This window comes from Myotis myotis, unplaced genomic scaffold, assembly GCF_014108235.1.
Source record: "Myotis myotis isolate mMyoMyo1 unplaced genomic scaffold, mMyoMyo1.p scaffold_m19_p_34, whole genome shotgun sequence".
Lineage (NCBI taxonomy): Eukaryota > Metazoa > Chordata > Mammalia > Chiroptera > Vespertilionidae > Myotis > Myotis myotis.
The window spans coordinates 300,285-316,517 of NW_023416340.1; the positions used below are offsets into that span (position 1 = coordinate 300,285).

General features: G+C 60.1%; 1 protein-coding gene across 2 annotated transcripts; it reads left to right on the forward strand.

Annotated features, from left to right (window-relative positions):
- The first annotated feature begins 1,967 nt into the window (after positions 1–1,967).
- MEIS3 (Meis homeobox 3) lies at positions 1,968–13,295 on the forward strand. Of its 2 annotated transcripts, none has more exons than XM_036302994.1 (13): positions 1,968–2,307; positions 3,865–4,046; positions 4,478–4,637; positions 4,734–4,784; positions 5,700–5,750; positions 5,954–6,052; positions 8,774–8,885; positions 9,073–9,221; positions 9,890–9,966; positions 10,167–10,225; positions 10,333–10,416; positions 10,721–10,790; positions 12,865–13,295. In XM_036302994.1, exons 1-12 carry the CDS (start codon positions 2,296–2,298, stop codon positions 10,768–10,770), a joined length of 1,086 nt encoding a protein of 361 aa, XP_036158887.1. In that variant the 5' UTR covers positions 1,968–2,295; the 3' UTR covers positions 10,771–10,790; positions 12,865–13,295. The 2 variants fall into 2 exon arrangements, with proteins under 2 accessions (XP_036158887.1, XP_036158886.1); XM_036302993.1 differs by having other exon boundaries at positions 1,969–2,307; positions 5,903–6,052.
- The last annotated feature ends 2,938 nt before the right edge of the window (positions 13,296–16,233 follow it).

A 16,233-nucleotide genomic window follows, 5' to 3' on the forward strand; every position in this document is an offset into this window, starting at 1 on the left:
CCTGGATCCTGGAGACGCCCGACCTCCCCGGCAGCTGCGGAGGCTTCAGGCTGAGGACCTGCTAACAGGTGGGAGTCAGAGCGGGCGGGGGGTGGGGGGTGGGGGCGGGGGGACGCCTCCAGGCGCACGCGCACAGCCGCACACCTGTGCTAACACTCCGCCGTCCACGACCCAGTCATTGTGTGCACAACCTCGGGCACCCCCCCCCCCCCAGCACTCACCCCTATTCAGACAGAAATCCCGCCTGCGGTCACTCCTGCACCCCCCACCCCGCCCCCCAGGCCTGGGTCAGACAGCCAGGTGCGCGGACACAGCTGGGCGCACACACACACACACACACACACACACACGCGCGCGCAGGGGAGTCCGTGTCTCGCGGGGGAGGGGAGTGGGGGGCAGAGCAAGAGGAGAACTAAAATATGGGGGTTGGTTACTTCCAGCCTCTGGTTCCCTCCTCTCCTGTTTCACAGTCAGCGAGAGAGGGAGGGGGAGACGGCTGGAGAGAGGACCCGCGGGAGGCGGGGGGAGGGGGGGCGGAGAGAGGCAGAGATGTGGGGGCAGAGATGGGAGAGAGAGAGACAAAGACGGAAAGAAATGAGGAAAGAAAAAGAAAGAGGGAGAGAGTCGAAGATGTAGAAAAAAATAGAGAACCAGGGAGATAGCGAGAGAGGCAGAGAAGGGCGCAGGGCGCGGAGGACAGGGGGACAGGGGACAGGGGGACGGGGGACAGGGGGACAGGGGACAGGGGACAGGTGGACGGGGGACAGAGGGACAAGGGGACAGGGGGACAGGGGGACAGGGGGACAGGGGGACAGGGGGACGGGGGACAGGGGACAGGGGGACAGGGGACAGGGGACAGGGGGACAGAGGGACAAGGGGACAGGGGACAGGGGGACAGGGGGACAGGGGGGCAGAGGGACAGGGGGACAGGGGACAGGGGGACGAGGGGACAGGGGACAGGGGACAAGGGACAGGGGGACAGGGGGACAGGGGGGCAGAGGGACAGAGGGGACAGGGGGACAGGGGGACAGGGGGGCAGAGGGACAGGGGGACAGGGGACGGGGACGGGGGCAGAGGGACAGGGGGACAGGGGACAGGGGGACGAGGGGACAGAGGGACGGGGGACAGGGGACAGAGGGACAGGGGACAGGGGGACGGGGGACAGGGGGACAGGGGACAGGGGACAGGGGACAGGGGGAAGGGGACGGGGGACAGGGGGACAGGGGGACAGGTGACAGGGGACGGGGGACAGGGGGACGGGGGACAGGGGGACAGGGGGACAGAGGGACAGGGGGACGGGGGACAGGGGGACGGGGGACAGGGGGACAGGGGACAGGGGACAGGGGACGGGGGACAGGGGGACAGGGGGACAGAGGGACAAGGGGACAGGGAACAGGGGGACAGGGGGACAGGGGACAGGGGGACAGGGGGACAGGGGGGCAGAGGGACAGGGGGACAGGGGACAGGGGGGCAGAGGGACAGGGGGACAGGGGACAGGGGACAGGGGACAGGGGGACAGGGGGACAGAGACCTGTGGCAGCCGAGGGAGAGGGGCAGGCAGAGACCCTGAGGCGGAAGGGGGGCCAGAGAGAGGAGGGCGGGAGGGGTGGGGAGATCAGACGCCGGGAGACTCAGCTACAAAGGCCGCCCCGTCCCCGGCGTGGGGGAGGGGGGGGAGGGGGAGGGGGAGGGGAGGCGCGCCCGCCCCGCCCGCGCCGCCGGCGGACAGCGGGTTAAGCGTCTCCGCGGTGGAACTTCCGGATGTGACCACAGAGAGAGGGAGAGCCGGGAGGCGGAGAGGGGCCGCCAGGGCCGCGGCACCCCGGGCCGCCCACGCCGGGACCCGCACCCGACCCGCACCCGCGCCGCGCGGGGAGCCCCGCCGCCCCCTCGCCCCGGCCGGGCCCCTCCTCCCCCACCCCCACCCCCACCCTCACCCCCACCCCTCGGCCCTCGATCTGTGTGTCTGGAGCTGGATCGGTCCTCCCGGGACCCGGGAAGGGACTGGGGGCCCCAGGGAGGGGCCCGGGGCGACCCTCCCCGCCCGCGCCCCCCTTCCCTCGAGGGCATGAGCCCCGGGCTGTGACCCCCGCGGGAGGGGGCGGGGGGTCCATGCTCGCAGCCTCCGCTCCGCCGGGCGCGGGCCGCTGACGGCGGCGGGGGCGGGGGGCCGGGCACCCAGCCTCCTGCCCCACCCCCTGGCGTCCGCGCCGCGGGCCATCGGGGACCCCTGGCGGCGCCCTCCCCGCGGGCCAGGCCCTGGAGGGACCCGGGAGCTGCCGCCGGCATCAGCCCATGGCCCGGAGGGTAGGTCTGAGGGCGAGCACCCAGCCCGCCTTCCTTCGCCCCCACCCTCCATTACCCCCACCCCGGTGGGCGCTCGGGTCCCGTCCTGCCCATCCGCCCTCCCCACCCTCCTGGCCTCTGCCTCCGTCTCCCCACCCCGCGGCCCCCCTCTGTCCCTCCGCCTCCCCCGCCGCCGCAGGCCCTTTATCCCACCCCCTCGCTTCCTCCACTGCCCGCATCCTTCTCCGCTGGACTTTTGTTCCAAGTCCTCGGGGGTTCCGGGTGGGGCGGTGCTGGGGGAGGTGGGTGCCCGGGCTGGGCCCCTCCCGCCCCTTTCTGTCCCGGGGGTGCGCCGAGCGGAGGCGGCGGCGCGGAGGTGAGTGTGCGCCCCGGGGCTGGAGGCGCAGGAGGAGCGGGTGGTGCGGAGAACCGCCCGGAGCCGCTGGAGCAACTTCAGGCTCCGAAGTTCGGGGAGGGAGTGAAGGAGGGGGGCAGACCCAGGGCCCCCCGCGCCCCCGAGTCCCTTCGCCTCTGTAAGCCTCAGTTTCTGCATCTCCCAGGGAAGGGTGCGACCTGGGCGCTCGGAGCCCCGGGCTCCCAACGCGTGTGCTCCTGGGATGACGGGGCACAGAGATCTCGCCCGCTGCCCGTGGGCTCTCTGGGGGGCTGTTTGCAAAAGTGAGCTTGTGCGGGTGTGGGTTTTGGTGGTTTCCCCCCCACCCCCCATTCGACAAGAGTTTATTGAACGTGTGCCAGGCACTTTGCGAAATGCCTCATTCATTCATTCATTCATTCATTCCTGTGCCCGGCAGTTGGCTCTGGCGTGTGTGTGTTGGACCCACTGGGTGAGTGGGCTGTGACTGGTTGTGCTTATTTGAAAACTGAAGTGAAATTGACGTGGGGAGACATGTGCATTGGGTACAAGCCAAGCACTGTTTCCCTGGGAAGTGTCTGTAGTGACCATCTCTCTCCTCTCTCTGCCTCTTTCCTCTGGATCTTCTCTGTGTCTCAGCCTCTCCACTCTCCACTCTGCCTCTTTGCACCTCTCTGTCCCCTGTCTCTCTCTCTTTGCCTTTCTTTTTCTATCCCTCTCACCTTCTCTCTCTCTCTCTCTCTCTCTCTCTCTCTCTCTCTCTCTCTCTTTCCCCCCCTTCCCTCTGTCTTTCTCTAAATCTCTCTCCAGGCCTTCCTCTCCTCCTTCCTCTCTTCCTCATTCTGTGAGGAGCTGGTAGTTACCAGCCAGCTGATCCCTGACCCCCCTCCCCGCACACACACACCCTGACCCTCCGGTCGGAGACCTGGGTCTGTCTCTCTCCTCTGGACCTTCCTGCCCACATTTCAGGAGTCTCTGATGGGACGTACGTCACAGCCCAGGGTACAAGAGCAGGCCGTTGGACAGGGCCCTCCGTCCCACACAGCTCCATGGGCACGGAGGGTCTTGGGGGGAATGAGGGGCATGGCTGGGGCACTTGGGGGCCAGTGTGGGTTCCTGTGAAGGGCGAGGAAGAGGGAGAAGGAGAAGGAGATGGAGTCTCCCTGCTGATGCCTCCCTGAGCTCTCCCCTCCTGCCTCCCCCAGTACGATGAGCTGCCCCACTACCCAGGCATCGTGGACGGCGCTGCAACCCTGGCTGGCTTCTCGGAGGCACTGCCTCCCGCACCTGGAGCCCCTGGGCCGTTCGGCCCCCACCGGCCTCCCCAGCCCCCGCCCCCGGGCCTGGACAGTGATGGCCTGAAGCAGGAGAAGGATGAGATCTACGGGTGAGTGGGGGCAGGGCTGGGGGCCCCTTGGGGGTCTCAGAATTCAGGCCTTCCTCCCTGTTTCTTGGTCTCTCTAGACCAGCGGTTCTCAACCTGTGGGTCGCGACCCCTTTGGCGGTCGAACGACCCTTTCACAGGGGTCGCCTAAGACCATCCTGCATATCAGATATTTACATGACGATTCATCACAGTAGCAACATGACAGTGATGAAGTAGCAACGGAAATAACTTTATGGTTGGGTCACAACATGAGGAACTGTATTTAAAGGGCCAGAAGGTTGAGAACCACTGCTCTAGACTGTTTCTCTCTCCCTCTGTATCTCACTCTGTTTCTCTCTCTCCAACTCCTCCCTCTGGGTCTCCCGTCTCCTCTGCGTTTCACAGACCCCGGCCCTCCCCTCATGAGGTGTCTCCTCTCCTGCTCCCTCCAGACACCCGCTCTTCCCGCTGCTGGCCCTGGTCTTTGAGAAATGTGAATTGGCCACCTGCTCACCCCGTGATGGGGCCGGGGCTGGGCTGGGCGCACCCCTTGGCGGTGACGTCTGCTCCTCCGATTCCTTCAACGAGGACATCGCAGCCTTTGCCAAGCAGGTGGGCGCCCGCCTGCGTGCAGACAGGCCCAGGACAGCAGGGAGGGCAGGCGGGAGACAGGTGTGCCCGCCCTGGCCTCTCTCTCCCCCCTCCCAGGTCCGTTCCGAGAGGCCCCTCTTCTCCTCCAACCCAGAGCTGGACAATCTGGTGAGGCCTGGGCCCCCCACAATGCCCGCTCCTGCACGGGGGTCTCCTGTCCTGCCCTCCATAGCCTTGGGGTTGGTTGGGGAACCCACATTTTCACACAGCGAAGACTGTTGCCCCTTTGCAATGAGGTATGGCCTAGACTTGAGAACGCAGACCAGTGGCTCGAGTTCGAAGCCAAGTTCTGCCACAGCCTGGCTCTGTGAGCCAGGACAAGTACAGTGGGGCCTTGACTTACGAGTGTCCCGGCTAACGAGCTTTTTGAGATACCAGCTGTCTCTCCGCCGATTTTTTGCATTGAGTTGACAGAGTAATTGGAGTAAATGAGCTCCTTAACGAGCTCGGTCTTGGAACGAATTGAACCCCAAATGAGCTGCAAAGGAGAGAGGAGAGGGAGAGAGCCAAGAAAGAGAAGAGGGGAAAGGGAGGGAGAGGGAGGAATGCCCTGGCTTCTTTCAGGTCCCAGCTCCCGCCGGCGCTTCCTATTGGCCGAACCCTTTGGCAAAGGACTCTGGGAAATGTAGTTCGCAGGTGCCGGGTGGGCCCTAGAGCCGAGGGCAAGCGGGGCAAGGAGAGGGCGTTGTTATTGTAGCTTCCCGGTGTTCGCGCCTCTTGTGATGGACCCTTTCCTGTCTCTTGCACCGCTCGCTTCTCTTTGTCTCTGACGCAACCCAACGCTGTTCCCGGAATTCGGGGCCTCCGTCTCCGATCTCTAATTCTCTCTGCGCCTGCCCCTTTGTCTTGGTGTCCCTCTTGCTCCGTCTCTCTGTCCTTGTCATTCCATCTCCCTCTTTCTCTCCCTCCGTCTCTTCTCTTCCCTCTTTCGCCCCCTCCTCCTCCTCTTCCTCTCCCTTCTTCTCTCTTTTGCTCCGTCTCCCTCCCGCCGCCCCTCTGCCCGCTCCCTGTCTCTGTTTTCAGATGATACAGGCCATCCAGGTGCTGCGGTTCCACCTGCTGGAGCTGGAGAAGGTGAGTGCTTCTCACTCCCCCGCCCACCCCCTCTCGCCCCGTCCCTCCCCCTCAGGCCCCTCCACTCCCCTCAGGCTCTCTCCCCGCCCCCGTTCCCATTCACCCCAGCCCTGGCCCCCGGGTGGCCCCCCCAGTACCCCGTGCCCCCTCAGGTCCACGACCTGTGCGACAACTTCTGTCACCGCTACATCACCTGCCTCAAGGGAAAGATGCCCATCGACCTGGTCATCGAGGATCGGGACGGCGGCTGCAGGGAGGATCTCGAGGACTACCCGGCCTCCTGCCCCAGCCTCCCGGACCAGGTGGGCGGGGCGGGCACCAGGCATCGCCTGCAACCGGAGCCAGCCAGGCAGCGGGGTTACAGCGTGAGGACACGCACACAAAGACACACACACAGAGACACACACACAGACACACATGCACACACACACACATGTGCACGCACCTTAACAGCTGAAGACACTACCATAGACTCGGCTACACCCACACAGATTCACACACGGCCGCACAGGCTCAATTCCAGCCATTCTCACTCATGGCCAGTGACAGCCTGCACCATATACCCACTGCATCGTAGGCCACACAGCCCGGTTGAGACACTGTCATTCTATGTGTGTGTGTGTGTGTGTGGTACACATGCAAAAACCACACAAATGGAGACTGAGCCACATGCCCCCAGATGCTTCCACACAAATCAGAGACAGCGACACGTAGACCCAGACTGACCACGGGGCCTGCACACCCGCACGCACACGCTACCTGACCACCTAGCAGTCTCCCTACAGGAGGTGTGCACACACCCGTGCCACTCCATCTCTGAAACAGTCGGACTGTGGTTTCATCAACAACCACACAACAGCCCAGACACCTGGATCCCAACCAGGCCCACACCCTCAAGACGGTCGCCCTCTCACACACCCAGCAGTTATACAGAATGACACCTGCACCCAGATACAGGCATGCTGCCATGCCCCAACCGGACTTGGGTGTGCCTCACGCTAGTCACAGATGGGCCCCAAGGACCCTCCGCCACAGCCCATAGTATTCACCCACTCGGCGAGAGCCACGTGCATGAGACAACTGGCTACAGCTCACCCGGAGACACAGCCACAGTCCTTATCTTTTTTAAAACATGTATATTTTTTTTATTGATTTCAGAGAGGAAGGGAGAGCTGGAAAAACAAAAGTATCAATGATGAGAGAGAATCATGGATTGGCTGCCTCCTGCACACCCCCCACTGGGGATCGAGCCCACAACCTGGGCACATGCCCCGACCTGGAGTCGAACCGTGACCTCCTGGTTCATTGGTCGACGCTCAACCACGCAGCCCAGGCCATATTCCTTATCACACAGCCCCCGACTCACTCCCTCAGCAGTTACCACCCAATATAGTCACTGAGCTGCCCACCGCGGGAGCAGGAACCAGGACAACCGCACACGGTCTCACAAATAGGACAACCTACAGCCACACACTCGATGGTAGTCAGATACACCTCCCTGGCCATCCCGAGAGCGACAGCCACCTCAGAACCCACTGCATGTCTCAGCTCCAGCCACGCCTCAGCCACCTCCCGTCCAGCGACAACCAGGCCATATAGGCACTCGCCCTGTCACAGTCTCAGGCCAGCTTCACGCACCCCAGCGTGGAGGCTCACCCACAGCAGTGGGTCGACTCCAGCGCTGGAACCGCTGCAGGGGACAGTCATGTCCACCCTGAAGCCTTCAGACCCGATGCCCCTGCAGTTCACACACAAGCCCCCTCCAGGCTCCAGGCACGCAATTGCACACACAGGACGAGCCTGCGGAAGGCTTCCCTGGGCCGGCGTCCTGGGCTGTGCTCCGCAGGCCTCAGAGGGCGGGTCCTGTGGGGAGGGGCTGTTTACAGGCAGCGGGGCAGGTCGAGGGCCATGACTGGGGCAAGCCAGGCACCCAGGGTTCCTGGGGCTGTCTGCATCCCTCCCTCACATTCCAATCTGCCTCCCAACATTGAAGTCATGGGCCGTGTCCATGCGGGTGGCTTGGCCTCCAGGATGCGGAGCTGGGGCAGAGGGTGAGCCCAACACCTGGTCAAGTTCCTCAAGGAGTTTGGATAAAGAAAGGACAGTCCCGGACTCCGGGTCTGCAGTCTTCCTGCCCACACTTCAGGAGTTGGACAGGGCCCTCAGTCCCACGGGGCCCTGCAGTCTGAGACCCCCAAGTCTCTATACCAGAGATGGCGAACCTTTTGAGCTCGGCGTGTCAGCATTTTGAGAAACCCTAACGTAACTCTGGTGCCATGTCACATATAGAAATTTTTTTGATATTTGCAACCATAGTAAAACAAAGACTTATATTTTTGATATTTATTTTATATATTTAAATGCCATGTAACAAAGAAAAATCAACCAAAAAAATGAGTTCGCGTGTCATAGGTTCGCCATCACTGGTCTAAACACTGAAAGCTGTTCCCTCCCCACCACCCCCCCCCCCCCGCCCCCCGCTCAGGGCCCATAACTTTAGTGCAAACTCATTTGGCAGCAAAATCTGACCTGAACTAATGAGAGGCTATTTATAGCCTTTATTTATTCCACCTAGTTAAATATCCATCCATTTTGCTGCAGAAATGTTAATGAGCTTGATGACGAGGTTATGGCCAGACCCCGCTGGGGGTGGCATGAAACACACGGCGTGTGCGCTGTGCTCTGACTTGCTGTCTAAAAATGTGACCGGTTCTAAATTCGGAACCGCCTCCGGCCCCACGGACCACAGATAAGGTGCCATAGGTCCGTGTAAACTCATCTTTACTGGTGACTGCTGTGCCTCCGTGTAAATTAACTCCCTGAGTTTCCACACTCTGTGAGGTGGGGACCAGGATAGTCTTCCATTATCCAGTTGGGGAAACCGAGGCACGGGGAGGGGAGGTGACCTGCCCCAGGTCACGCAGCCAGGGGAGAGGCAGGGACAGGCCTGCCACCCAGAAGCCCCAGCCCCAGAGCCCGTGGTCTTAGCGACTGTGCGGTGACTTCCAACTCCTGTTTCCTAGAATAACTCCTGGCTTAGGGACCAGGAAGACAGCGGGTCTGTGCATCTGGGGACCCCGGGACCGTCCAGCGGGGGCCTGGCCTCCCAGAGTGGGGACAACTCCAGTGACCCAGGTGAGAAGCTTGGGGGGGAGGGGGGCAGGTAGAAGGGAAATGTGGAGCCAGACTGAGGACTGAAGTTAGACAGCTAGTGGGACTGCCAAGGGGGCCGAGGGTGGGGGGGGGTGTCTTGGGTGAGGGTTCTGAGCGTCCGGTTTCACACCCTCACGTCCACAAGCACAGCACGCCCCTCCCCCCTCAGGAGACGGACTGGACACCAGCGTGGCCTCCCCCAGCTCTGGGGGGGAGGACGAGGAGCTGGACCCGGAGCGGCGGCGGAACAAGAAAAGGGGCATCTTCCCCAAGGTGGCCACAAACATCATGAGGGCCTGGTTGTTCCAGCACCTCTCGGTGAGAGCCCTCGCCCGGGGGCGGGGCACAGAGACGGAGGCCCGGAGACACCCAGAGAGGGGAGACTGAGGCGGGGACTGGCCAGGAAAAAGCATCCTGTGTGCCAGGTGCTGCTCAGGGCTCTTAACTCACTCAGCCCTCCCCAACCCACCCAGCCTGCATCTGACCATCTGCCCTTCTGGCCACCCACCCATCAATCAGCCACCCGCCAGCCAGCAGACTCTGTGGGGGCAGGGCTGCCTCACCTCCCTTCTGCAGAGAGAGTGAGCCCAGATGGACGAGGAGAGACCGAGTCACAGGGAAGGGGGAGGGGAGAGAGGCATGGAGAACGAGAAAGTGGGGCAGGGACAGCCGTGCACAGGGCCCTGCCAGGCTCGGAGGCCGGGGCTGGGTTTTGCCTCCCTTCCCGGCCATGGAGCCCTGTCCCCAGCTCCGTCTTCCCAAATGAGAGCTGGCCAATTAGCCTCTAATTGCTGGAGGAGGCGGGGCGCCCACGGGCCTAATTGCCCGAAGCTTGGCTCTGCTTCCCTGGCGGGGCCTCGGGGAGCAAGGGGAAGCGCGGACGCTCCCTGGCTCTTCCGGCCCCTGCCCCAGCCTGGGCTCGCCAGCCGGCCTCGGGGACCAGCTGGTGGCCCAGCAGGCAGGGTGACTCTTGCTGGTGGCCACAGCACCCGTACCCCTCGGAGGAGCAGAAGAAACAGCTGGCGCAGGACACGGGACTCACCATCCTGCAAGTCAACAACTGGTGAGGGGCCCGGTGGCTGGGGCGGTGCGTGGGGAGCCTGGGGCGCTGTCCGCGGTGCTGAAGGAGCCCGCGGAGCCCGGGGAGACCTGCGCCTTCTCCCCTTCCAGCCCTCTCTTCCCAGCTCTCTCTGTCTCTGTGCTCACCTCTGCCTCCCCCCTACACCCTCCTCCATGTCCATGACCCCCCCACCCCCCCTCCAGGTTCATTAACGCCCGGAGACGCATCGTGCAACCCATGATAGATCAATCCAACCGCACAGGTACCAGGAGGAGGTGGGGAGAGAGGGCCCAGTGCTCCCCGAGGAGGGTCAAAGCCCAGACCCAGGCACCCTGGGGCTCAGGCTGCACCCCTAAACCCCTCCCGCAGGGCAGGGTGCAGCCTTCAGCCCAGAGGGCCAGCCCATGGGGGGCTACACAGAAACACAGCCACACATGACTGGCAGGCCACCAGGTAAGGCTCCGCCCCTTAACTAAGCCACACCTCCAGCACCAGGCTCCTCCTCTATTGAATCCTTCTGGGATTACGTTCATGAATAATGAAGATAGGGCCTCATTTGCATAACAGGGGGGCCGATTTCCGGGTGCCCACCTATGGGAAGGCTCCACTTTTCCTTAAATGACCAGCATGGTCTTGACTTAGACAATGGCTCAGTCTGTCCCGATGGAGGAACCCCCTGGGTCAGAAAGGGGCGAGAGGGACTGTGGTGCCTATGGGGTGCCTGGTGAGGACCCGCTAACCCTCTTTTGTCTTCCAGGATCTATGGGGATGAGTGTGAACTTGGAAGGAGAGTGGCATTACCTATAGAGGCAGGACTCAGGAGAAGTGTGAGTGTCCAATGCCAGGGCTGCTGGGCTGGGGCTGTGCAGCTCTGTGAGGCCTGTGGATTCCAATCATGAACCACCCAGAGCAGGGCAGCGTCGGTCCCTGAACTGAGGGTTCTCCAAGGCTTGGGGGGAAGGTGATTCATCCATCCATCCATCCATCCATCTATACATACATGCATACTAGTACACACATATCCTGAAACGCTGCAGGTAGGGTCTGCTCTTTTTTTTTTTTTTAATACATCTTTATTGAATTCAGAGAGGAAGGGAGAGGGAGAGAGAGATAGAAACATCAATGATGAGAGAGAATCACTGATCAGCTGCCTCCTGCACGCCCCCTACTGGGGATCAAGCCCACAACTCCGGCATGTGCCCTTGACGGGAATGGAACCTGGGACCCTTCAGTCCGCAAGCAGATGCTCCATCCGCTGAGCCAAACCAGCTAGGGCGGGCCTGCTCTTGAGAAAGATTCTGTGCTTGTGAGGAAGTGGACATCAGAAACCAGTGCCACCGTTGAAACAATAAAACACAGGTTGACCAGAGGAGGGAGTCGTCTGCTGTCTCTGAGATATCAGGGAAAATTTCATGGGGGAAGTGGCTTCTGGGCAGGATATTGGAGCATGAATAGGAATCCCTGGGTAGGAGTTAGGGGCAAAGTAATAGGACACATTCTCTTATTCTCCCAGGTCTTAAGGTTTTAGAGTTTCTTCTTCACAACAACCCCAAGAGGGAGAAACTATTATTTCCATTTTGCAGATGAGAAAACTGAGGCTCAGAGAGAAGAGCTCAGTTTTTCAGGTTCATTCAGCTCAGAAAAGCAAAGGGAACAGTATGTGCAAAGGCTGAGGGTTGAGAGGCTACCCGGACTTCCTAAAGCATAGATCAGATCTTGACCCTCTCTGCATTAAACCTTCTGTGGCTCCCTAGTGCCCTCCGATGAAGTCGAAACTCTTAGTTTAGCATTCATTCATTCATTCATTCATTCAATACACATTCTCTGAGCACCTCTGTGCCTGGCCCTGTGCTGGGTGGTGCTGGGAACACGGCAGTCACCTTGACAGCCCCAGCCCTGCCCTTGTGGGGCTCACAATCCAGTGGGGGAGGCAGACCCGTCTCAAACAGTAATGACCCAGAGTGGGCAGGGTGGGATGAGGGAGCTCAGGAGTTGGAGGAGCCCAGAGAAAACATCAGACCCAGGCTGGTGAGTTCAGGGAGTGCTTCCTGGAGGAGGGGACTTTGGAGCTGAGACAGGAAAATAGGAGGAGTGAGGCAGGGGAAGAGGGAACAGCATATGCAAAGGCCCAGCGCACCTAGAAACTTCAAGGCTGTGAAACAGCCCCTCTCCACCCCACACACATGAGGAGGAGAGAGGCCTGAGCTGGCGAGTCGGTAATAAATTCAGGGCCAGCAGAAAGGCTGGGAGATGGGAGTGGAGCCTTGGGAGGGCTTAGGCATGAGGGCAGTGGAGGCATGAGCCCGGGCAGGAGAGACGGACAGGTTTGTTCAGAGCCTGGCTGGTCAGTGGGGGTCTCAGTTCTGCTCTGACCCCTGTGGACAGGCGCGGCCTGGCAGCTTCTCATCCCACTTTCCCAGGGGGGAGGGGGGGCCTGCATTTTCTCCCCTCGCCCACTCTTGTCTTTGTCTCTTTATCTCCCTCTAGAGTCCTACTTCTGGTGTAACGTAGCCTATCTCGTCTTTCCACGCTGTCGGTCTCCCTATTTGTTTCTGATCCTCCTACGCTTCCGTCAGTCTCTCTCCTCGACCACTCTCTCGCGCTCCTCCTCTCTGGATCACCCGCTTCTCCCCCTATCTCCCCCTCTCTTCTTCTCTTCTTCTTCTTTCTCTTCTTCTTCCTTCTTCTTCTTCTCTTCTTCTTTTTCTTTCTTCTTCTTCTTCTTCTTCTTCTTCTTCTTCTTCTTCTTCTTCTTGCTCTCTCTCTCTCTCTCTCTCTCTCTCTCTCTCTCTCTCTCTCCATCCCTCTCACTGTGGGGTGGGAACTACTCAGAAGGGCTGACATGGGGGGGGGCAGGTCCCTCCCCACCTCCTGACGCGGCCTCTCGTCCCCTCTCCACAGACTACAGCTTCTGAACTGTGACCAGCGGGCTAACACCTGGTTCCGGTCCCCACCTCTGGCTTCAGGACCCCATCTCCTACGGCCCTCCCACTCAACGCCTACCTCCCTGGGGCCCCGCCAGGACACGGGGCCCTGAGCACCTGCTGGGGGGCCTCTCAAGGACAAAGACAAGGCCTCTAGGCTCTGTGCCCCACTTCTGCCCTCACCGCTGCCAGGAACCCGAGCTGAGATCTGGGTCCTCAGAAGATGGCAGCTGGGGTCCCCCACCTCCAGGACAGAGAGGGAATTGGGGTGGGCTGGGGCCGTCAGGGGAGGAGGGTCACCTGGATCCGATATTTGGGGAGGTTCCCTTCATCCTCCCAGCCCACCCCCCTCCTGTCTCCTCCTACCTCCCTTCTCTAATGTCTTCTACTTTTTTTTTTAATGATAAAGTCTTAAAAACAAAAAGCCACCAATTTGAGTTCTGGTTTGTTTGTTTTTATTGATTTTTAGAGAAAGAGGAAGGAAGAGGGAGAGAAACATCGATGTGAGTGAAACATTGATTGGCTGCCTCCTGCATGCCCCCTACCAGGGATCCACTCTGCAACCTGGACATATGCCCTGACCGGGAATTTAACCAGCAACCTTTTGGTGCACAGGATGGCACCCAACCCACTGAGGCATACTGACCAGAGCCAATTTGAGTCTTTGTGTCTCTTCTAAGATTCAAATTCTCATCAATTTGAAGCTCATAGAGCACTCATTACAATGACAATTCATACTCTTTATCCTGCTCTGCCCTTGGGCACTCCATATGTATCAGTCAGCTATTGCTGTGTAACAAACAATCCCTAGACTGTGTGGCTCAAAATGCCCACTACTTTTTAGCTCATCATTTTATGGGTTGATATCTTTTTTTAAAAAATATATTTTATTGATTTTTTTACAGAGAGGAAGGGAGAGGGATAGAGAGTTAGAAATATCGATGAGAGAGAAACATCGATCAGCTGCCTCCTGCACACCCCCTACTGGGGATGTGCCCGCAACCAAGGTACATGCCCTTGACCGGAATCGAACCTGGGACCCTTCAGTCTGCAGACCGACACTCTATCCACTAAGCCAAGCCGGTTAGGGCTGGGTTGATATCTTAAACTAGGCTCAGTGAGGCAGGTCGTGTGGTTTCAGCAGGGCTCTCTTGTGTGTCTGTGGCAGGGACAGGTCAACAAGGGGGCTCTGCTTCTGGGGGTCAGCTTGCTGGCAGCGGGGGCAACGGGACCACGTGGTAACATCAGCCAGCAGGCTGTCGAGTTTGTTCACATGGAGGCTTGATTGGACTCCAAGAGAGGGCAGAAGGGCCCAAGCCCTCCAGAGGCCCCTGCTCAGATCTGGCTCACGGTTATCATCCCTTAGCCATGGAAAGCCTCAAGGCCAGCCCAAGGGGAAACAGACTCAACCCTTCTTGGGAGGAGCTGTGAACTCACATTATAAGGAAGGTGGATCCTGGGAGAGATGAGGAATGGGGGCCACTCCTGCATCAGCCTCCCACACTGTGGCTCCAGCTTACCTTCTCCGTCTGTCCCATGGGAGACGGGCAGGCCGGGCACGATCAGCCTCACCCGTGGACAGTGGTGCCCAGAGACATGGGTTCAAATCCCACCTCTGGAACATAATAGCTGTGGCACCTTGGACAAGTGACCTCACCTCTCTGGGTCTCAGTTTCCACATCTGGAAAGTGGGGGTAGTAGCCACACCCACCTCACGGTCTGTCCGTCTGTCGGGCTGATGAGCGGAGGTTTGGCAGCGGACGTGCTGAGAACGGCGCCGCCTGGCACGCAGTAACACTCAAAGTCCCGAGTCCTTCTCTGTAACTAGAGAAACTGTAGCCCAGACTGAGGGCTGCCTGGAAACAGGTGAGGAGCGCAGGGAGCAGTTCTGAGACTCAACGGCCTTCACCTGTCCTTCATCCATTTGGGCCCCAGGCACTCTCTGCTCATCACTTCAGTGAACAAACCAAACCCCTGCCCTAGGGGAGCTGGGGGGGGGGGCGGGGCATGGGGAGACCCGCGTGGGCCGTGTAAATGAGTGCGTCGTGGGGTCTGCTAGAAGCCGACGGTGGCGCAGGGTAGGGGATACACTACGCGTTTATTTACCCTTTGCTAGTGCGCATGTGCCAGGCTTTGTAGCTTTATCCTACCCACCCATCCCACCCACCCGGTAAAACCACCGCTCAGTCCCAGGAGGTGGGATGGTCACTGTCCCACTCCCGGAGGAGAAAACCGAGGCCCAGAGAGGTGGAGTCACGTGCCCAGGGTCTGAGCACATGGGAGTGATTGCAGCTGCTGGGTGCACAGCTGGAGAGTGTGAGGCTCTGTGACAGCGGTTCTCAACCTGTGGGTCGCGACCCCTTTGGCGGTCGAACAGCCCTCTCACAGGGGTCGCCTAAGACCATCCTGCGGATCAGATATTGACATGACGATTCATCACAGTAGCAACATGACAGTGATGAAGTAGCAACGAAAATAATTGTATGGTTGGGTCACCACATGAGGAATGGTATTTAAAGGGCCAGAAGGTTGAGAACCACTGCTCTATGAGAACCAGGACTGCCTGGCAGCTTTGGAGCCTGTGTGCTAACCACTTTGCCCAATGGCCTCTCATTAAAAAAAAAAAAAAAAAAAATAGAATCTAGCCCTAGCCGGTTGCCCAGTGGTTAGAGCGCCGGTCTGTGGACTGAATGTCTGGGTTGGATTCCAGCCAAGGGCACATGCTTGGGTTGCAGGCTCGATCCCTGTGTGGGGTGTGCAGGAGGCAGCCGATCTCTCTCTCTCTCTCTCTCTCTCTCTCTCCCCCCCACCCCACCTCCCTTCCTCACTCTCTAAAATCAATAAAAACATACACATCCTTGAGTGAGGGTGAAAAGAAAATAGAATCTAAGACTGTGATTTTTAAAGAGCCCAACACGAACTAGTTTCTGGGTTAGATACTGTTGTGGTGGCTGGTTGGTGTTTACCTCCGCCCAAACGCCCCAGGACTGAAGGGGGTGGGTGAGGAAGAGACAGCAGGAAGGACTTCCACCCGCGCCCCCCTTGAAGGCCTGTGGGGACGGGTTATGGGGAGGGGGCCGCGCTGGACGCAGGCCTGACCCCTGGGAACCGGGGCGCTGCTAAGGGGGAGGGGCACCCCTCCTCCCCCTCCCCCCTCCTCCTCCCGGCGACTGGAAATGCCTCTCACTTAATACTCTCTAATTAAACCAATTGGATGTGCCTGGGGAGGAGGGAACCTGGGCGGGAGGTTAATTGTAACTAAAAATACCGCGCCCACTTCCTGGGGTGAGGAGCCGGTGGGTTCCGGGGCAGCCGGGGCAGTGCGTGGGCGGACCGGTCGGCCCAG

What these genes read in the sequence shown, in the direction of transcription:
- MEIS3 (XM_036302993.1), top strand. An exon ending in GAGAAGGATGAGATCTACGG is followed by an intron (nt 4,047 to 4,477) that starts GTGAGTGGGGGC and finishes TGCTCCCTCCAG; the next exon opens with ACACCCGCTCTTCCCGCTGC. An exon ending in GGTTGTTCCAGCACCTCTCG is followed by an intron (nt 9,222 to 9,889) that starts GTGAGAGCCCTC and finishes TGGTGGCCACAG; the next exon opens with CACCCGTACCCCTCGGAGGA.